Here is a 23,735-nt window from a genome sequence, read left to right on the forward strand (position 1 = left end):
ACCATGGGACCTGTAAAGGGCCCGAAACGTCGGTTTGTTTGAAAAAACAAATATACGCGATTTAAATCCGGAAAAATAGTTTTAAGGAAATGTTTTTTTTTTCGATTTCAGTGTCAATAATCCATGAAAATAATAATTTGTTATATCAAAGACACCCATAAACTCTAGACACAGTGTCGCCTATATTATTAACATCATGAACAATAACTTTTGTTCCATGCATTTTTACAAAACATAATAAATGTAATTATTAATTTACTATTGTGAACAACATCAGTTACGCGGATGACATGGTGTTGCCGAGTCCGTCAATAAGTCCACTTCGGAAGCTAGTGGAAAAGTGTGGACTTTATGCGGTGGCCCAAGGCCTTCGGTACAATGCGACTAAAAGTGAGTTGCTTGTATTTAAAGCTGGTAGCAAATGCTATAACATCGTTCCAGAAGTTTAAGCTGTGTGGCAAGCCTCTCAAGTGACTTTAGTCACTGGATTTAAGTACCTTGGGCACTGGGTCACCGAGTCTTTAGAAGAGAATATAGACATTGAAAGAGAACGTAAGGCGCTGGCAGTGCGGGGTAACATGTTGGCCCGTAGGTTTGTTAGGTGTACTATACCTTTTACATCTGTAGCCTATGGGTTAATTACAACCAGAAAGCTCTCAGCTTCCTACGATTTGTTTATAATAATATATTCAGGATGCTGTTGCGGCTGCCCCGATTCTGCAGCGCCTAGGGAATATTCGCGTATGAACAAATATATGGGTTCGCTGCCATCATACGAAAAAGAGTGACCTGATGCCCAGAATCCGTGGTAGGGGCAGCGGCGGGTAGGTTCATTCCTTGAGCACTGGACCAAAATTCACACGCACCCTAAACATAGTCAATATCTGTAATTTACTAACATTAGTGTGTCAGTTTTTGTTTGTATTACCAACCAAAATGGATGTATAACATTCGAAATAAATAATTTGAATTTGAATTAATACAAAGATCGAACACTCAGAAAAAATTCCTTCGATCCGGCCGGATTCGAACGCTATACCAAGTTAGCCACGGAACGAACCAGCGGACCTCACAAATTTCTCTATGTGCTTGCTTATTTTGTGTTAGAGAGTTATTTTGTGATACATTATTTTTTGTAAGGGGTATAGTGAATAATCGTTGATTGCGCGCAGACCGAGTCGGAATTCTGAACGGCAACATCTCGAGTAAGTCACCTGATGGACGAATTATTAAAAGCGTGGAACAAAAGTTGTTGTTTGTTTACTCTGTACATTAAGTCACAGCTGTGTAAAACGCCTTTATGTCGCGTCGAATATTCAATATTTTTTTACGAAAATGTACTACGAGGATTGGCACGTACGGGATTAAGTAATCAGCTAATTCCGCCTAAATCCGTTAAGCCACGAATTGGTCCATGGCCGTGATTAATCAAATATCGATATTTAATATTTATAAGTGATAGGTAGTTGGAATTATCACTTTCATTATTATTTTATCGGTTTTCATGGAAAACAAATTTTTCGCTTTCTCGGTAGGGCTAGGCTATTCATTTTTTTATAATGGTCATTGCACAATTAAAACAAAACAAGTCGGTTATGAACTTAGATTGTCAAAACCTACAACAATAGGAAATTTACGAAGTATCTTTTAGGATTCTTTGATATTAATTACCATTACCTTTTACAGCTCTTTGTCGTTGGTGCTAAACAGAAAAATACGAAACAATATACATACTTTACAAAGTATCGATCACCAAGTATAAGAAACATTGCCGACACTTGCATCCATCAAAAATAGAGAGACTCTTCCAACCCGAGAGAGACCTGTGGTAGGCAATTGAAGTTTTTAGAGACTCTATGAGCCCTTACAATTACATCAACATTTGAAGACCTCGAAAATTTTGACAATAGACCTGTTGTGCGAGAGCTAGCTGGAGATTGCGCACCAAGACCCTACCACCAACCCGATATTCAAGCAACATCCCCCGAACTCACCTTGCCTTTAAGCTCAGTGGCAGCTTTGGCCCAATGTGGTTCCAGATTCTTGCAGTGGCCGCACCACGGCGCGTAGAACTCTACAAGCCACATGTCCTCGCTGTCGAGCACGAGCTCCTTGAAGTTGCTGTCTGTCAACGTTATTACGTCCGACTGAAACAAATGCATGAAATGTCGTAAATAAATCATTTTCTTTACTGTTTTTTATTTATCGGGTGTGTTGTGAATTTTTTAAAATAAGGTATAGGCAAGCATTCAACCACAATCTCATCTAATAGCGTATCAGGACGTCGTGGGAAGATAGAGCAAACTTTTCTAGAAAGAGCCTATTCACTTTAGCTTTGTACAATAAACCTGTACTATACGTTCTTTTATAACAATATAAAGGATATTAAACAATTTTTTAACCATAAAAGGGTGAGGCAAGTACTGAGTTTATTTTTCAAAATTCGTGCATTTTAAGATTACTTTAGTTTTCAAAGATTTAGAGATGATGAAATACTAAATTTTAACTTATACATTGTAATACGTAACCTATTATCCTTTAACACTAAAACGGCGTAACCTATCTGTTTCATAAAACAACAAAAAAATAAATAGCTTTTTTCTAAATTTTAGGTACCGTTAGTGTTGTAAAAGGCATTGGCAGTGCTTTATGTACGACTCCTATGCATGGAATTGTCCTTAAAATGTTTGGAAGGCAGTATTCGGTTCGTTAGTGAAATTAAAACAAATGTCACAGTGTATATATAAGCTCTAACAGGATTTACAGAATCTGTGTTACTGCCAAAATACTGAAGCTTAAACATGAAAACCTTGTTTCTCGGCTATGGTAGGACGACAGGTAAGTAAACTTTATTAGCTACCTATGCTTGCTAAAATAAAAACTAAATTGGTGCCATGAACACTGGTGACGTGTTCCAATAGTATTGCAACGAGTAAGAAGTGAGAGCGAATGTCGCCTACACAGCAGAGTCGCCAACGCAGCGTGGGTGATAAAACTGATAAATCTATATGACTTGTTTAACCATGTCATTTCTGACTTTCTTAAAATAAAACTGTATATATATTTCATGTATACATTTTAACGTAGCATGATAGCGTTTTAAAATAGATTCAAATCGATACAGTTAGCTCCGAAATGATGATCTTCTTGAATTTAAAACTATACTAAAGCTGAGACTTATAAAACGAACTTAATGTCGACTAAACAAAGATGGCGAGTTAAGAAAGTTTTCCGTATTTACAATATGAACTTTGGCTAAGTTTAAGCAAGATAATTAGTGATAAAACTTTCATAGATTTCTCATATATGGCGCTACGACTAAAAAGTCGTTGAAAAACCAAATACAAAGATACGACGCAAGCACATAGAGATATTTGTGAGGTCCGCTGGTTCATTCCGTGGCTTAGGTTGGTATACCGTCTGACACGGTATGCTAGAAGACGTCGGTTCGAATCCGGCAGGATTGAAGGATTTTTTCTGAGTGTTCGATCTTTGTATTAATAATTATAACAAACTAGTGAAATATTTTCACAAAAAAAAAAGAAAAGAAATTGAATATCAATTCAATAAATATTCAAGAAAATTAAAGTCTGAGTTTACTTCGTAATTTCTTGCTAGAACTTAGGGAAAGTTAGTTTTGTAAATACGTAAAACTTGTTTAGCTGACAATTTACTTTTTTTATGATACCAAGTGAAGGGACCAAGTCGTGCGCCCTGGTGGTAAGCTACTCGCCTGAACAGTTGCACTGCCACTGCGCCCGTTACCCTGAGACATAAGTTGACAAGTCCCATGTGCATGTAATTTCACCAACATCCTTACCCTTCAAATTGCTTTGCGGTAGTAGCAGGTAAGGCGGCAGTATTTCCCTAGACGAACTCTTTCACAAGGATCTCTACTGCTACTAATTTAGTCGAAGCCAAAGTTACTTTTTATAAATTTTCACCTAAGATCATTCGGCGTTGACGTCAATCATATTGGACATTAATGATCCAATTTTAACAAGCTAAAAATATTCAAATGGAATGGTTTCCATTAAATCTTAACAAGGCTTCAAAGTCTTTCGTCGTGATGATTTAAATCTAGAGACTATAAAACGTGTCGATAGGAAATACAAATTTTATTATGTATTGCGTTCATAGCATGCGTCATTCAAATGCTTATGCGCGCACGAAAAGATCGCATGCGATCGTAAGCCTAACTTTCTCATCTTTTTAGGATGACACTGCTGGGCTCCTATTACAAATTATAGCTTGATTGTTACTATTAATAAATTTAGTTACAGTTATGACTAGTACTTTTTATGATTTGAATACTCAGTGTCATGAATATTTAAACAAAAAAGACAAGGCAGTAAATACGAAAACCTAATCCAAACTAATATTAAAATGCGAAAGTAACACTCATCTGTTACGTTTTCACGCCTAAACCGCTGTACCAATTTTGATTAATTTTGGTATAGAGATAGATGAGACCTAGGAGAAGGACGATTTGTCACAAAAATAAGTCTTGGAAGGGGCTGAAGTAGAGGATGAAAATTTGTATGGGGAACCAATCGTTTCTCAAGTAAGTAGTACAGCACATTCGAAGTACTTATTGTAGGCACCAGTTAATACAGGCACGTTATGATGGCTGTTTTGGCGTTTGTCCGCTCATCAACTTTCGTATTAATTCATAACTACGTTGAAGGAGGTCATTGATGTACATCCATTGTTGTCAATAGTGATGTGCAGTATAATTTATGAATGTATAATTTTACGACACAACTCGGCATTTGTTTTTCGAAATTCGATATTTAAAAAAATTAAATCTAATACGATCGTCACTAATGGAATCGCTGGCCAGCACAACTTCTACCTCCGGCAAACTCGTGTCAAAGCTGAATGCAAAACAAGGCTGTTTTGATTTGACGATATAGTAAGATATTTTTATTTATGTTTTAATAACATTTTTTAAATATCTACCCCTTGCAATACTAGTTATAAATGTAAAAACTTATAGATGCAACTCGCATTTGGCTATATTTTTTTCGATAATGAATTGAGATTTGACCTCACTATTGTAATCTGTCAAAACAGCCATCATAGCGTGCCGGTGCTGTAGTTTATAATAGTTAAATACACTAAAACCTAATTTAGGTATGTTACGATATCAGTTAAGCTTATAAAATGTGTGTGAATAACGTATTTTTAAAATAAATTTTAGAAAGGATAAGGATTATACTTCGATAATATAAAAAAGGATTAAAAGTGAAATGGCGCATACACGCCCTCAAGTGGTCTAAAAATATTCGTAGATTAATAGTTATCTTTAACCGACAAAGTGTTTACTTGGTAGCCGTTATTTATTAGGTTACACGTTGATATAACATCATGTCAACGCACTTTGTCATTGACTGGAATTTAATCTCGTGGCAACTTTAGTACAGTCTGCGTCCAAAGATATCTAACGCCTTAAACGAACTTTTGGTTCCGTCTTACGTATTAAATTAATTAGAATACAATAAAAACAGGCGGAGAAAATTTGACACATATTCGACGTCGACAAACGCCCGATGGTGACTGACTTGGTCGTCAAACCGCTGAGAAATTTGCAAATTTTGGGATAAATGTGTGTAAAATAACTAATATGGCTTCGGTTGAAAATCAAAATTTAACAGGTTCTCTGTAGCATTTAAAGAGAAACATCTCCATATAAAAATTATGTACAAAGTTGGATATTTTATTATGAAACAATTCGCTTTTTTTTATAACGTCAAGTGACGTTATAAAGATGGTAAGCTACACGCCTGTCCATAACATTTGCAGTGTCACTCAGATCTTTAAATCACAAAGATCTGAGGGGAACTGCCACTGCGCCCGTCACACTGAGACATAAGTTGATAAGTCCCATGTGCTTGTAATTTCACTAGCACCCTTACCCTTCAAAACCGGAATGCAGTAATGCTCACATTACTGCTTGGCGACAGAAATAGGCAAGGTGGCAGTACTTCCCTGGACGAACTCTTTCACAAGGAGCTCTACTGCTACAAAATATTGACTTTTATTTTAGCCTGTTTTCAGGATTGTATACGATCAGATAAAGTACATCTTATCGTGTAACGCATTAGCACATTCTTCAGACAATACCCTTAGCTGTACTGCATATTTTTAACCGACTTCAAAAAAGGAGGAGGTTCTCAATTCGACTGTATGTTCTTTTTTTTGTATGTATGTTACGCGATAACTCCTGTATTTGTGAACCGATTTTCATGATTATTTTTTTGTTGGAAAGGGGGTACTTCCATAGTGGTCCCATTTCATTTTGATGGCTGTTCACGCATGAAGATTAATTTTTATAAATAACGCCTAACTTTTATTTAGGAGCAATTACTTTAATGGTTGATTTTGCTATTTCTTCCATTCAAGGCGTTTTTCTCTCAATATACTTTGAGTAGTGTCGTAGTGAGAACCTATTTTTATTATCTCCAGTGTCAAGTCCTGTATAGTGGCGAACTAGGCGATATTTCAATAAAACTTAGCAAATAGACGTAATTCCACGTACTTTTGAGGTCGGTTTTTTTAGTACTCTGTACTGAGATTATTTGTAAGACCGTTAATACATAGTAAATAAATAAACAATTGATCGTTTTTCTCCCTTCTCCTCCCCGTTAACTCGCCTTAAAGAAATTTCAACTTTACTTACTTACTTAATAAGTCATACTTTAGGAGTTTTGTTTAAAAGTGATTTAAGCTTTATTTACAGTCAATCCTAAAGGTTTTAAAATTTTCATAAATTAGTTTCAATCAAAGGGGAAGCTTATATAATATTTTTAATACACTCTGGCCCGCCTTTTAGCTATGATCACAGTATTATTCTTAGAAAACAATATTAGAATTTTTATTGATAAGTGACAAAGTAATAAAAGTTAAATTTCACACGGTTTATATATTTAACACATTTTATAGAAAACAACGGGCATTCCTCCTCTATTAGTTAGCATGGTAACAATTGTGGAAATACATGCAACATTAAATTACAAATGGCTCGGTAACAACTATATACAAATGGTAGCAACGGTTTAGTACAAGAGTACAATTACATTTTAATTAAATTTTTACATTAAATTGAAACATGAACGAAGTCTCAAAAACAAAGTGCTTGGCCAACAAAAATCACGTGGAAATATGATGGAAATTAAGATTATTATATTATAGACTTGTCATCATTTCGAAATAACAAAAAATATCATCAAGTCCCATTATAACGTTAGTCAAATTCACATTGAAGGGACTTAAAGGTGCAATATGAAACTTAAAATTATTTTGGAATAGTTTTTGCAGGAAAGCACAGGCTTTTCTGTGTTCCACCTTAGTTATAATGGAGTATACTAATTGCCAATCCGGTATTGAGCCAGCATGACGAATTATACCTAAAACCCTCTATTTATAAAAGGGGGCATTCATTACCCTGCACTGCAGTCCGCAACCTAATGCAGGATTATGAATGTAGTCGCAGCATGCAATCCATCCTACAATCCTGCAATGCACCATGCGAGACTCCATACGAGGGTAGGATAGTGTGTGATCTCCTGCCTGCGCGGCAGACTGCCATGCATGTAGTAAATGGGTCGTTTAAGATACTACACCGTCGACGTATGAGGCTGCATCATAACTACTAGCAAATTGCAAAAATGTCTAGTATGAACTTCTTAGGGTTCCCTGGCAATTCATAACAGATTTATGTCGATTTCTAGAAAATCAATAATTGTTTCAAAGTATAAGAATTTCGTTATAGTTACGTAATACTCGCTACGCGTGGCGTTTGAGGGAGTCATCACACTTATCGACAAGGAGTTCGCATCAAAGCGGTCAAAAAAAGCTGAACACAGACTGACCTGGCCAGACAAGAGTCGGAAATGGACGCTGTAGGACCAGAAGCTATAGTATCCCTCCCCTACCAATGATCAAGAGCCACTATACACAACGGTATAAATTTTTTTCATAACAACGCATGGACAACCCTTAAGGTTTGTAGACAGGCTATGGAAGCACTTCCCATGCGTAACGCCAGTCTATTTCGTAAATTCATTAAGCTCAAAAGAGCAGTCCATTCTAACAGCAGCTTTAATGGGTCAGGGTCCATTATAATAAACACCTTTTCAATCTATAAACAATGCACCGGCGTGGCTAACTCCAGGGCAAAGAGACTTGGAGTGCCGATGTAGCTTCAGCAAACACAGAAGGGCGATGAGATTGCTCTTGGAAGAGCATGGGTGGCACGAGTAGGACCCTACACTAAACACGTTAAATAGGCGTCTGGATGTCCAGTTGAGGATCACAGCCCGTTACGCCAGACGTAGTGCCGTACGCATCGGCGGTTCGAGCGGAAGCGAAACGAGAATCGTCTTTTTCGCTCTTATTACATGAACATAAAGCTTTATCTGACCGGCTATAATGCGATTCCGTGGGGATAAACGTGGTGACTCCTTAAATTGTGCCCCATATGCTATAGGGATGCGCGATAACGTATAATTTCGATATTCGACTCGTTTTCCAACATAATAATCATTCGACGCGTGACACGAGGGGCATTCGGTATTTGTAATCATTCGACGTCGAATGATTATGCTTAGATTCGACTTAAATGAATGATTTGCCCATTCGAATGACCAGTATTAGTAACATTCAAAGTTGTGCATCGCTAATATGTTATTGTTATTTTGAAGTCAATACGTCACAGGCATAATCTGCGGTTTCTTTTTTTCAATAAAATACCGACGAATTTTTATGATTTTAGGATGAGACTGGCTTAAATTTTTTCTGAATAAGTGTGCTTGTAGGTTTTGTAGACTACGGAATAGTCTCTTTGTACTTTGTGTGATGACTTGATTCTTCTGTAACACTCCACCTTTAAGGTATTTATCGGCCCATCGCTGTTGAAAATTTGGCTTTTGTGTTCTGAGTTTGCTTGATTGTTTACTATTTCGTTTCTGTCTATCTTCTTTATTAATAACTTTCGAAGTCTTTTGTATGATTGTATTTAGGTTCATAACTTTACCTGTAGGTTTTTTAGCGGCTCGAGGCGTGGTACGTTTCTTAGCTTTCTTTGTTATTTTGTTTTTTCTAAGCATTATACTTGAAGTATTGACTATTTTGACACTTTCTGTTGTTAACTGGGTTTTCCATGGAATTGAGTGGCCGTAAGGTTTCGGAGCAATAGTAGGCTATAGGACAAGTGTTTATTGAAGACTTATTGTACAAAGTTGATAATCACTCAATAGATGAAATGGCGAATTTATGTATGAAAATCATTTGTATGTAGGAAATATGTGAAGCTGGAGAATTATGAATAAAATACATTATTACCAGTGATCGGAATTGAGGGGTTTAATTTAGCTAAACTAAAGAATAACGCGGACATTACGTACTACAAATACCGGGACTTCTTGGAAATGATTATATTTAAATATGCGTATTATTTTTTAAATTTGGTATCATTGGCGACAAATTATTATTTCCTATTAAGAAGTATTTGCTACAAATCATTGTCTCAAAAAATAATACTGTAGTTGTGTTTCTATGGGTAATTACGTATTTAAATAGTTTTGCCTTTTAAAAAATAAACATGAGACATCCTGTATTTTGGAATATTTAGAAAATAAACAGTAAAAATTAAAAAAAGGAAATTTTATTAACTTTGATGACAAAATGGGTATGTCCATGCTAAGAAAACGTTAACACTTTAGGTAAATGAACTCCCTCAATTCCGATTACTGATTATTATCGATAAAGGAAACAATGTTACGTTGAGTTAATCTAAATTTATGCATACCTTACTAGTTTAAATATCAATAATATGTAAAAATTGATCAGTAATAAAATAAAATAAAACACTTTAAATGCATTATAGATCAGGTACTCCTTGAGGAAACATATGAAATTCAGAATTGGTAACACACCAAGTCTCACATGACTGTCCTGTTATGAGAGGCAGCATTGAAAACGACTCAAATAACATAAAATACGAGTATTGTTTAGTAAAGGTAGCACAGAGACTCAATTTTGCTTCACAATATTTGAAACATCATAGTACTGTACTATGTAATCTAAAAACTTATTGATGATTCGTTGTTGGTATGGTGTGGTTTTGCCCTTTTGATGAGGTTTAAGCATGTTTAATAATTTTACCTTGTCTCCGGATCCAGATTTCTTGCCGAGTCGTGCAAAGGCCATTTCTTTCGCTGCTTGGAGTGCGGCTTCTACCATAGCATTGGCAGTTCTCTGACCCTGGTATTGGGAATGATCGCGACCCTTGAAGATCTTGATTGTAGGATAGCCCGAGACTCCGAATTTTGATCCTAAACTCTTGTGCTCATCTGCATTAACTGCTCCTACTTTTACAATGCCCTGTTGATTAAAGGAATACTTACTAAGGAATTACTTCTCGTCACAGAATGATTATAGTCATCTCAAGTGTCAAAACATGACAAATATTGTTGTTGGTTTTAAATTTAAATTTTGATGACCTCAGTCGTCGAGTGACTTGCACACCGCTTTTCATGGTGACGCCATTTTTGAGGTGCCGAGTTCGATCCCCGGCCGGGAGAACAATTTACTTTTGTATATTGTGTCGGGTCTGGACGTTTGTGATACTGGACGTTGTTTCCGGTTTTCATAACACAAGTGCTTTAGTTACTTTGAGGTTGGAGCAACGTATGCAATGTTGTCTAATATTTATTATGATCTTAAGCCACCATGTATGGAATGCAAGGGATGCTTGCCTTGTGATGAAAATTTGATCATACACACAGCTGACACATGCAGGTAAAAATCTAATACACATTCTGACACACATACAGAACTGTAAGTATAATAACAACAATCATCTTCACAGGTTATATGGTTTTGGGTGAAAATAAATCTATAATATATTTCTAAGTTGAAGTTTGTTGTAGTTTATGATAAACCTATCCATCTACATAGAGAATTAGCCCTAGTATTCTTTCTTTTCTTTTATATATAAATATTGTTCTATTATTCCCAAAATTAAAAAAAAGAATTATGATAGGAATGTTACGTAATTCTCACACTATAGTCCATTTGCTTAGGTACATTTAGAAAATGATTTTTACTTATCTTCAAATACAAAATACAAATACTTAGCTTATTTTTATACCTATTGATTTGCAAAGTATATGTTTCAATAAAAAGATGTATCAAGATTGTTTCGATTTAGTTAAGTATCTAAACAAATCAACTATAGTATTCTTTCTTTTCTTTTATTATATATAAATATTGTTATATTATTTCCAATATAAAAAAAAATTATGATACACATGTCACAAAATTCTCACACAAGACAGGAATTCTGTGAGATGTTGGAATCTATAATACTTAATACTTATTCTTTTCTTAATAAATACTTCTTAAGTACCTAGTACTACCTACCTACTAAAGTATGTAGTGTTGTAAACAAAATAAGTGCCAATTAGGGTGTAATCACAGTAGTTGGCGCATGTCAGCACTATCTTCATACTAAACATGATTCATCAATACATTTTATTATTGTCAGCATCATGAGAGCAAGATGGATCATCATTATGAATGGCACAAACTAGAGATGAAACGGATAGTGACTTGGCCGGATATCCGGCGAGCACTTAGGCCGGATAGTCGGATATCCGTCCGCCGGATATCTGACCCACTGCCGTAAACATGTAGCGGCCAGTTTACAGCGCGCATCATCGTGATTGTTTGATTAGTGAAGGATTGCACTTTCACATTAACGATTTAATTTCTTGTGGTCAGTTGGTTTTTATAAAAACAATTAATTTATTTGATAATACAAAGAGGACATTGGCGAAATCGCCATTTTTTTTTGTATAATTTTTATAATAATGTTAAACTACCGTACAGTTATTTTTACTTGACATTGGCAAAATCATTGATTATTTCGATGGAGCCATAACATTTAAAAGAAGAAGAAGATAATACAAACATATACATAACAGAAAAATGTTTGTCAAATAAATCGGAAAGATGAATGTATTTATGAAAATTAACAGCTAAATAAAAAGATGACTTTTACCACTACAGAAAAACTGGTCTTCATGCACCATAATTTGCCTTTATTGAAATTTGAGCATGCTAAATTTTCAGATCTCTAACCTCATAGTTCTTTCAGTTACAAGTAATAAACAGATTGTCAACAATCCTGTAATTGCTGTATATTCTATTACTTGTCATCTTTAATCAATAAATCAATTTATTTGGCATACTGATTACGAATTTTTCTCACGGATACCGGATAGTTGCCGGATATCCGTTTCATCTCAAGCACAAACTAAAGGAGACATATACCCAGCAGTGGGTGCAGTCAGACGGCGGACAATGATGATTATCAACATTGCTGGATGCTGAAGCTGATGAACAACCCTGACACTAATTTAAGTATTGATAAATTCCATCACAAATAGGGATGCATTCTGCTAGTATTGTGGATCATGTTTAATAAGATTGGCCATGTAACCATGGGACCTTAAACTTTTCTAGAACCTCGTAGTACTCCCACTACCATTCCTACGCAATAAAGTTTTGTCAACTTACATGTAAATATTTCTTACACAGCTATGCTTGAGCCATTACGTACTCACCTTGAGAGCTTTGGCTGTTTTCTGGTATTCAGGTACTAGGTTCCTACAGTGGCCGCACCAGGGTGCGAAGAATTCTACCAGCCACACATCATCATTATTTGTGACTAGACTATCGAAATTTTTGTCTGTTAGTTCCACCACGTCAGAGGGTTGGTCGTACAGGGCTAACGATCCCGCTACGAGCAGCAATATACCTAAAATATGCACAATTAACATAAAACACCGGCTGTTTATGAAATTATTTAATAACCATGAAATAACGTTCTACGCTGTATTAGAATGTTTTCAAAACTTACCCAAGCAATATGTGTGTAACATGTTCACTAATTTAGCGAAACTATACTACGAAACAGACTACTTGTAGAGATCGTGATGAGAGGAAGAATAAGCATATATAAATGAATCGGCTAAACAACGTGAAATAAACACGTCAATTCATTTTTTGGCAAACATTGTCAATGGATCTCGTGGATCAACGTCATTGGTGGATTTGTATTTTGGCGCACTTTTACAAAGCGGAAACAGCAGATAAGTAAACCGAAGAACGTAACTTTCATGAAAAAAGAAAAAAAAACACAAGCTTGAATGTAGCGTGTATCCAAACATTAGCTTACGTCGTAGTGCAGCCAACGTTCAGAAAAAAATAACTGCCATGTCGTCACGATAGATTCTGAAAGATCGAATATCACTACCATAGACAAAAACAAAATGGCCGAAAATTATATGCGGTGTGCTTTTATTTATCATTGTTTCAAGATTAGATTACCCTAATTCGTTCTATTATTATGAAAAAGTATTATAGAGCCGCTTTATTTATTTAACTGGATAATGTTAACACGTCATATACAAGTATTTTTCAAAAAAGGTAATTGTATTTACTAATCTTAAGCGCGTCAGGCTATCTTTCGCGCGTCGTATATTTTTGGTTGGGTGACAATTTGGGCGGGAAATTGATGCGCTTGTAACTTGCATCTGGCGTGAGGTACTTTAATAACATTGTATTAATTTCTCTTCCAGTAGTTCCAGTAGGCAGATTATTTTATACAATGAGTGCAACAAATATTCAACCATTTACCGTGTTTGTGGAAGGTAACATCGGAAGTGGTAAAACAACTTTTCTGGAACATTTTCGTCAATTTGAGGACATCACGCTTTTGACAGAACCTGTGAAAGAGTGGCGCGATCTTAGAGGATGGAATCTTTTGGTAAGGTTAATCTTTATCTATTTTACTTAAAAATAATAATAGCGATTAATTGCACAATATTTTATCGTTGTAAACCAACAAAAAGAAAGTCAAACTACCTATTGATACTACACACCTTGAAAATTAGTAACAATATCGATAGGGCTTTCTTTTTAAATTACCGTTGTTTAACGCAGCAAGATTATATGTATTATATTCCTGACATAATCTTATAACCTACGACCTTTCTTAATATACTTGCAGAAATGTAACGCAGTTTATTTCCCGATTGTTACGCTTATTGAAATGCTGGGCGAAGGGGGCACTATGAAAGCAGGACATAAAAAAAATTAATTGAAATCTTCTTAGTCAGCATCGTTTACAAGTGGAAAGAAGAAGTCTTGACCCCTTAGTAAATTAAAACATTTCCTGGTTAATTTTCTCAATTATTAATATGAGGCATAGAGATAAAATAATAAGAATAAAAAATGCTCATTTGGTAGGGTCTAATTTACCTTAACTTTGGGAAACAAATATTAAAAACTATATGCAAGAAAATTAAAAAAAAATTCTGAAATTTTTACATATTGCCCCTTTTCTAAAAATATTACTAAATTTGTGAAATCAATAATGTGGAAAGCCTTATCAATATTATTACTAGGTGTCAAGGTCTTCAGCAGTTTTGTAGCCTATTGGAAGTTTAGCTCCTAGTTTATAATAACACTATTGCAAAGGTTTTAGAACGATAATAACTCCGAGAAACTTTTAGGATCTCATGTACAAAGATCCATCACGCTGGGCGATGACATTCCAGTCCTATGTGGCTTTGACAATGTTGGACATGCATCGACAACCTACGGCAACCCCTGTGAAACTGATGGAACGTTCGGTGTATAGTGCCCGGCACTGTTTCGTTGAACACATGATGCGCAGTGGCGTCATGCATCCTGCAGAGTTTGCAGTCCTTGATGAATGGTTCTGTTTTATACAGCAACATCTACCAATTCAAGCTGACCTCATTGGTAAATATGAGTCTGTTGGTTATTTTTTTTTTACAGAATTTTTGTTCTGCAATTTAAACTGTAGTTTAAACAAAACACTTTTCTCAATTATTGAATTTAAAATGCAAAGCAAACTACTAATCTATTTACAATCAAATTTCCACAGTATATCTGAAGACCACTCCCTCCGTAGTCTATGAAAGAATAAAGAAGCGGGCACGCTCGGAGGAGCAATGTATACCTTTGTCTTACATAGAAGAACTACATAAGATACATGAAGATTGGCTTGTCCATAGGATACATGGCAATTGCCCTGCACCTGTAAGTATTCTGTATATTAAAAATTTCATTTTGTGCAAGTATATTATGGAATGACACCAAAAATTTAATAATTTACTGAAAGTTTTGAGAAAGTCCTTATCTATGCTATGTAAAGGCAACTAAACAACTTATTTAATTATAAAATGTTCCGTGTCATTTCAAGCTTTTTCAATGACTTTGAATATTTATTTTAATGTACTTCAAACATTGACTTACAATTATATGGACGTCGGGTCCGCGCTAAAAAGTGTCCGCACTTGTAAGGCGCTAAAATCGTATACAGAGCGCGACACTCCGCTTTAGTCTTCATTTGTTCTACTGACAGCGCGATACTGCGATGACATTACAATTTAAATTTCGAATGGGTTGACTTGGGACATTTTTTTCGTGGTTTTTGTATTAGACCCGTCGTCCATTTATTTGTAAGTCAATGACTTCAAATTATTATTATTATTTCGACATCTTGTTACAATTTACAATTATTATCAATGAATTTATTCCAAATAACTATCACTATACTGACTGCTTGTCTATGCAATAGTAATTAAAAAACATAGTGTTTAATAAATGTATAACATGCTTTCAATATGGAGTATGCCTAATGTTTAGGTGGACATAGCAAAACTGTCATGGAATCTACTATTTTGTTACATACATGTCAACTTCTATACAACTTATGTTTTTACAAATAAATATTTATATATAAATAAATATAAATATTACAATTTGAATATGGTATGTATGATAGGTATCATAGGGCAGATTATTGTCAAATTTAATCCAGATGAGAATTGGTGCAACTATCAGCAAGTCAATTTTTGCAACAAGTTTGGACTTGTTAGTCATAGTTATCTTATCACACTATTATATCTCGTTTACTTTCCACATAAAATTATTTACTACATTCAGATTTCGTCCCTAACTATAAGTATTAATTAAACAACTTAAGATTGTATTATTATGTAAGTTGAATGTTTTGCAAAACATTTTGAGTAACCACTATCAACATAAATTAACAAAATTTTCCATTTATGAGGTTTAAAAGCATAGTGAAATAAAAATGTTATATACATCTGCATACTTGAATGACAACAATCCTTGGTAGAGACCCATTTAGCTTATACAGGTTGTTTCAATCTATGATATTTGACATAAGTATTGTAAATGATAACCTAGAGTTTCTTTCTTACTCATTCTTCTTAAGGGAATCTGCCTTACAAATGAGTATTAAAATTTAAATCAAATGTAATTTGTTCACCTATGAAATAAATATATATATGAGTTCAATTTACCTTTCAGGTACTGGTGCTGGATGCCGATCTAGATCTGACCCAAATTACAGAAGAATACAAAAAAAGTGAGCATCAAATCCTCAGGAAGGCTGTTGATGTGGTGATGAGATCACCGAACAAGCTAAGTCCAAAGAAACCCATTACAAGCTCGCCAATTAAGATAGTTCCACAATTAAGACTATAACAAAGACTTAGCCTTTTTTACTAAAAGGCCACTTAATTTAACATGATCATGATTGGGTGCATTTTAATTTATTTGTTTGAGCGCTTCATTATGTCTATGAAATTTATTTAGTATTTTAGTTTATAAATCTTAAAAGATCACAAGATAATTTAAAATGTCTGAATCTTGGAAGATTAGATGTTTGACATTTTGATTTAAACCAAATCATTTAAACAAAATAATGTAAAATATACCTAAAAATGAGGAGTACAATTTCAAACCCCGCCAAAACACTTTTCATTAAGTAACAGTAAAACGTAAAAAAATTTAAAAGTTTTCTAAACCAGATCTTTAGAAAAACACAGTGACAGCTTTATATTGAGACTAGCAATACTTAAGAACTTGGTTTCCTAGGAGAATAATTGAAAATTACGGAAAAATAACCATTGCAATTTTTGTTTTAGCATCTTTTGTTTAGCATCCATTTTTTCTTGAAAATAAACATAAAAAATCAACATTACTTCTTCCCTTTGTTGACAAAATCGCCATACTGTTTGTTGTGTCACGTGATGCAAACGCCGTGCTGTGATTGGTCGATTTGGATTTAGCGGAATTTGAAACGCATTGGGAATCTTTTAGCGGTGTTTGCAACAAACTGTTACTTTTGTAAGCTAATTTGTTAGGATTTTAGCGGGATTTGATAATAATTATTAAACCAAGTAGAAAGAGTGAATGACAGCGCTTCATATTCAAGCGAAACAATGTTTTTGTTCAAATATCGTTTTGGCGGGTTTTGAAACTGAACTCCTCAAATATGTATTTTACATAATTGCTTATTTTGACCAGTGACATTGGACTACAATTTAAGGTAGATCGATCTTCTGATGAGACTAAATTACTCCAAAAACGACGCATTTAATATTTATGCAATGATTTACAAAATCATTAGCTATTGCATTGTATTTAATTAGTACTTAAAATACATTTACATTACAGTACATTTTTAGCATTTCTAATTTGACTTAAAAATAAAGCAAAATTAGAATTAAGAACAAAGATTTTTATGATAAATTTTTCCTTTGATCAAATCTCATTAGTACATTATTACATTAGTCTATAGCTGCTACACTTAGGATATAAATTGTGAGCTTGTGAAATTGAATCTTTAAAAAGAAATACAACATTTAATATATACAATGATTTTTATCACTTAAATCCCTGTTTCTAAATGATTTACATCCTTAGATCTACCAAAAATAAAAAAATATTAATTTTTATTTTCTCGGGTAATTAATGTTACATACTTTTGTTAAATATAAATATATATCGTCGGTTAAAAGGTAAAACTCATTAAGTGACATTTTGTTCAAAAACTAGATTTTTTCAATTTTGCTTTATTGGGAAGAACATCTATGACAAGAAAAATTCAGTAAGTCTGTGGTGTCCTTCATGTTTTAATACATACCAGTCCTTTAGTGATTTTTCATAATGAAAAAATACAAAATCTTAATTATCTCCCTTTGGCCAATTAGGCTATTAGTGAGTTTTACCTTTTAACCGACGATATATGAGTGTTTAACAATAATGGTCGTATTTTATACCTAGAAACAATTATCTTGGACCACCAAACACATAATCAAATTAATGTGAACTGTAGGGAAAAAATAAATATTTAATATAGGTTGGTAATTCTTACAAAAATCTCGAAATTCTTGTCCAGCAAATGTGTACCATAAAATATTGATTATTCTTTATGATTATTAAAATTGATTTTTTTATTGATTGATATATAGATTGATGATTATTAAAAATTTAAAATACAGTGAATAGCGACATCTCTCGCCAGGACTAGTAGCTGTAAAGGTACTAACTGGGTGATAAACCTTTCATAGATTTCTCATAGATGGCGCTACTACTAAAAAGTCGTTGAAAACCAAATACAAAGACGACGCAAGCACATAGAAAAATTCGTTGGGTCCGTTGGTTCCGTTCCGTGGCTTAGTTGGTATAGCGTCTGGCACGGTATGCAAGAAGACGTCGCTTCGAATCCGACCGGATCGAAGGAATTTTTTCTGAGTGTTCGATCTTTGTATTAAAGATTACAACAAAATTTGACTTTAAAAAATAAAACAAAATAATACTGGCAGCTGTTCAGTTCTTTTTTTTACTTTTGAATTTGGAATGTTTGTGTTCTATTTGTAGGTTTTTATATTATTTATGTATTTATTTATTCATTCAAATATATTTATTCATTCATGGGTAATATACATGTTCTTAAAGTAAATATAAGTACAGCCATGTAACCCTGCAGGGCACAGCAATTAGTTATAACATAAAATTAAATTATATTTAATTACTAAACTTGTAAGTTATAATCTATAAAAAATAACATTAAATTTCAGTCATAATCGTCAAATTAGTATCAAAATAATATTATATTAATAAAATAGAAGTAACAAGACCAAGGGTAATGATTAATTGTATATGTAGAAATAGATAAATTAAAATATTTTTATTCTTAACAATCCTTAAAAGTCTCATATAAAATTAATATCATTTGTTATTAATCATATCTTGTCAAATCTATAAATTAACATTTCATATCAGTCGTAATCAATCAAAATCAATGTCTAAAATAAAATTCTAACAATAGAATACAAATAATGGCGATAACAGTAATAATTAACTATTTAAGTAAAAATTAGAAATATTCACTGCTAATAAATTTTTTAAATCACGTATATATTCATATAATTTGTTATTTATAACATCTTGTCTTTGCTCTCGAAGAACTCTTGCAACGTGTAAAAACATTTTTGGACCAAATATTGTGTAAGTTTTTTATTAAAAGAATTATTGTTCACCTCATTTTTAATGCCTTTGGGAATGTTATTATATATTTTTATGCACATGGCATAGGGGCCAGAACTATGCATTTTTAATTTTGAAGGTGGAATTGGTATTCTTTGTCTAGGTCGTAGGTTTGTTGGTTGTTGTTCGTTTGGAAAAAGGTGTCTATTTTCTTAGGAATTTGCTAGTTTCTAGGATGTAAATCGTTGACGGGGTAAGTATATTCAATTTTAAGAAATTTGGTTTACAGCTTTCTGTCTGCTTAAGGTTGGCCAGAATTCTTATGCATTTCTTTTGATATATAAAAACATCACCTACTACTGTACTGTTGCCCCACAATACCACTCCATATCGGAGCCACGCGTCAGCATACACGTAGTATGCACTTAGAGCTGTTTTAAGGTCGGTGGTCTTTTTTAGTTCTAATAGGGCATAAGTGAAGCTAGCCAATTTGGAGCATATTTTTTGAGTATGCACTTTCCAATCGACATGAGTATCAATTTCTAGGCCAAGGAGTATGTACGTGCCTACGCAATCTACAGCTATGTCGTCAAATGAAAAATTAATATTAAGGTTGCTCCTTTGGTGAGGGTGAAATTGCATTAATTTAGTTTTGTCGATATTTAATTGTAGGTTGTGGATTCTGAGCCAGTTAGTAACTTTATTTACAATAGTATAAATGTGGGAGTTTAATGTGTTACCGTCGTCTTTAAGCGGAAATACAATGGAGATGTCGTCTGCGAAGAGGACGCAGTGTTCATCAAGCATTTTGGGTAGGTCATTTATATAAATGATGAACAACAAACAACCGAGTACACTGCCTTGTGGAATGGATCCCAACATGTGAGTATTGGCAGATTCCACCAGAGATACCATCAGATACCAGAGATTTATCGATCTTGAATGGGGGTTATGGTATTTTATTTGGACAAATTGTTTGCGATCGGAGAGGTACGATTGGAACCATTTATGTGCCATTATGTTGCCATATGAACCATTTATATTAACTTTATTGGTAGGTCAATGATTAACTTCTATTATTTTTCTCGTGATGGAGGGAACAAAACAGTTGCGTGCGACCACTCTACGGGTCGTATTCTAGAACTCTACTCAATGCTCAAGTCAGGATTGCACTGGAAACACAAGCACTGGAAATACGACCCTAATGGCATGGACTTGAGTATGATTTTCAGTGCACACTGCAATACTCAAGTCCTGACTTGAGTAATGAGTAGAGTTCTGGAATACGACCCTACGACTGTAATTTCGCTACTTATGGCGGAAAAAAATACTAATGGAGATTTTCCGTGACATAAAATATTTTGGGTTAAGCCGCAACTTTGTATATGACACCATAAAACGTTACAAGGTGACTGTTTCTCTGAAAGATCGCCAAAGGGGTGGTCGCTTGCGGTCTGTAAGGACGACTGCGAATATCAGAATAATCATAGAGAGCAACTTCGCCGAAATCCATGTCGCGCCCAGAAAAAAATCGCTTTATAGACATAACATTTCGCGTGTTTCAGTCAACAGAATACTGAAATACGATCTCAAGGTAAAAGCGTAGTCGTGGGAAAGTTCACTTTAAATGATCACCTTCGTAAATTACGACGCGAACGTTGTCCGATGCTGCTTAGGGGACACGATGCGAAAAGGTACGCTTCACCGACGAAAAAATTTTCACGTCGAAAAAAAATTCCATCAACAAAACAATAAATTATGCTAAAAGCAGCAGATGTTCTAACTTCAGCACAACATTTTTCGCTTACCCATCACCGAGTGTGGCGGTATAGTGGGGGGGTTTGGTATGAACGTGTCACTCCGCTCCATTTTTTCCAACAAAGCATTAAGGTGAAACCAAAAAAATATCAAAGTGGCATTTTAAGAGACTGGTGAAACCCACAGGGGTCAATACTTTATTTACAACAAAGAATGTATTTTCCGGCAAGACTCAGCGCCGGCCCATAATAGCCTACGACTCAAACCCGGCAAATATTCTCTTAACGAATTTGCCCAGCTTCATCGCGGCGGAAGCATGGCCACCTTCTAGTCCTGATCTTAACCCACTTGACTATTCTTTGTGGACTGAAATAGAGCTCCACGCCTGCCAAAAGTCCCACCCAAACTTGGATTCTCTAAAGCGGGTCCTGCATCAAACAAGCGAAGCATAACCCACTGGAGAAGATTCATGTCGCGACCCAAGATTGGCCAGAACGTGTAACAGTATTATAACACTTGCAGTATTTAGGCACTGGGTGCTGTGGCAAGTGCCCTATGTCCATTGCAACGGCACTGTCTTGTGTCTTTAAATGGTAGGGTAAGTATAAATATCTAAAGGGAAATAAACATACCTATCATACAAAATCGCTCTTCGTTAGGCTTTGGCCCGTAAAGGTAAGGTTGAGAAGGCTTTAATACGGGAAATTCGTTAATTTGCGCTTTTGTAACTTTAACAGTAACATAACTCGCAGTAGGGCGTTTCGATCATCATTCGGAATAGTAGGAAATGTAACCAAGGACTTCATAGATAATAGTTGGATGTAACGTTGTTCATACAATGATGATCAACTGATAAAAATATTCAAACAAAAAACCAAGAATTATAGCGTAAATTTACACATGTTCACTAGCTAAACAAGTAAGCATTTGGGTAATTTTCAGGTTAGTTTTTTCTACCTAATTTCGGCGGCAATTTGTAATTCTAGATTATTATCATAAAATATTCTTTAATATTCAAGTGTAGTATCTGAAATATTATTTAATATTTCACGATAATATACTTGAATAGGTACTTGGACAATATTAAAATTGTCATCGAAATTAGGTAGAGAAAACTAAACTAAAAATTACCCATTAACATTTTCCAAATTTCATTACTATGATAAAATAAGCTTCCTCGTTTTATGAACAAGTTTAATTTAGTCAAAACACTGTAAGTGGCTGAAACGCTTATCGCGAAAAGCCAATAAGAAGTAAAAATACTTGTTTACCTAAATGGTTAATGAACAGGTAAGTAATACACACAAAAAATATAATATATAGTCGGGAAACTCGCCTGCCCGAATAGTAATGAGATAAATTTTCTGTACTCTTTCGTCAAATTCAATGACTTATCCATCGGTCCGCGGATTAAAAGCCAATACCCGGATTGGGTTTTAATCCACGGTCCATCTCTGGAACAAAAAAGCCCAAAGTTTTAACAAGCTTTTTACCCAAAATTATGTTTTAACCGATTTGTATGTATCTACTGTTGGGTAATTTTCGGGAAAATTTCAAATTAGCGGAAATATTTCCGGAAAAATTCCTGAATAATTGGAAAAATATAATTTCAAAGGTCCATTTCTACGTTTAGAAATATCTTTTGAAGTTTTATTAAGCGTGAATTATAAAATAAACTTGTATAGCTAAAAGCCACATCGATAAAAACGAGATTTAAAATGATTTCACAATAGCGAAAAAAGCCTTTTAGCATGGCTCCATCATTTTCGTTCAGTAACTTCAAATTTTGACAGGTGTCAACGTCAGATGTGGAAAAGAAACATATCTGGTAAGTCAATGTATCTGGTATATGATTCTTTCAAAATGGAAATTTTTCCATGACCCAATACTATTTGTACCAAAAATTGTAGACGGAACCCATTACATGCGGTAATTAACATTGAATTTGGCATATTTACTTATTTAAAATTGTAACTTAAAAATCTTTGCTGAAAAAAGAAGCAATCTCACAAAATATTCAACTCGCGGTCCTGTGGACTCTCATTTACTGCCCAGGACAATAACACTACCATTAGCAACTAATCAAAAAACAAGATCCTTGTCTCGGGGCGTGTGTGGAACTCAGTACGTGGGATCATTAGGAATAAACCTGCGGCTACACTCCCTTTATCTTTTTTTGCGTGTGCTCGTTTCATGTTTTTTTTTTCAATAGATGGATTTGAATGAGGAACCTATACATATAATCAAATAGAAAATAGAAGCACTCTGTAATGATATCAATAAAGAACAAAACTCGATTTAAAAAATGTACTTAGCTGTATACAGTTTCCGCCGTCATTTTCGGGCGCATTGTAAACAGTTTCCGTTGTAATTTTAGGCGTAAAACTTTTAACCCGATTTAAACGGCGAGTTAAAAAGCGCCAATGGCAGCGCAGCGACAACGTTGCCATTTTGCGCAGTTTCATATCCCTCAGGCGTGTTGCATATTTAAAATATATCACAAATCTATTATCGTTTTTCGTAAAAACTTGCAAACTGGACTTACCAAAGTATTATTATTTTTCGGGGAGCCA

General features: G+C 34.4%; 2 protein-coding genes across 3 annotated transcripts in view; one reads left to right on the forward strand and one right to left on the reverse strand.

Annotated features, from left to right (window-relative positions):
* Positions 1-13,066, reverse strand: part of LOC113230445 (protein disulfide-isomerase A6 homolog) — a 20,103-nt gene extending 7,037 nt beyond the window's left edge. The window contains exons 1-4 of the mRNA XM_026464381.1: positions 12,929-13,066; positions 12,633-12,826; positions 10,168-10,386; positions 1,995-2,147 (exon numbers count right to left, since the gene is read on the reverse strand). Coding sequence (XP_026320166.1) covers positions 1,995-2,147; positions 10,168-10,386; positions 12,633-12,826; positions 12,929-12,950 — 588 coding nt within the window. The 5' untranslated portion in view covers positions 12,951-13,066. The remainder of the gene's footprint in view (positions 1-1,994; positions 2,148-10,167; positions 10,387-12,632; positions 12,827-12,928) is intronic.
* Positions 13,067-13,328: 262 nt separating this feature from the next.
* LOC113230447 (deoxynucleoside kinase-like) lies at positions 13,329-17,688 on the forward strand. Of its 2 annotated transcripts, none has more exons than XM_026464383.1 (5): positions 13,329-13,497; positions 13,653-13,837; positions 14,586-14,838; positions 14,984-15,138; positions 16,438-17,688. In XM_026464383.1, exons 1-5 carry the CDS (start codon positions 13,461-13,463, stop codon positions 16,612-16,614), a joined length of 807 nt encoding a protein of 268 aa, XP_026320168.1. In that variant the 5' UTR covers positions 13,329-13,460; the 3' UTR covers positions 16,615-17,688. The 2 variants fall into 2 exon arrangements, with proteins under 2 accessions (XP_026320168.1, XP_026320167.1); XM_026464382.1 differs by having other exon boundaries at positions 13,330-13,497; positions 13,650-13,837; positions 16,438-17,686.
* Positions 17,689-23,735: the final 6,047 nt, after the last annotated feature.

Source organism: Hyposmocoma kahamanoa, unplaced genomic scaffold (assembly GCF_003589595.1).
Source record: "Hyposmocoma kahamanoa isolate Upper Pololo Valley unplaced genomic scaffold, ASM358959v1 63, whole genome shotgun sequence".
NCBI lineage: Eukaryota > Metazoa > Arthropoda > Insecta > Lepidoptera > Cosmopterigidae > Hyposmocoma > Hyposmocoma kahamanoa.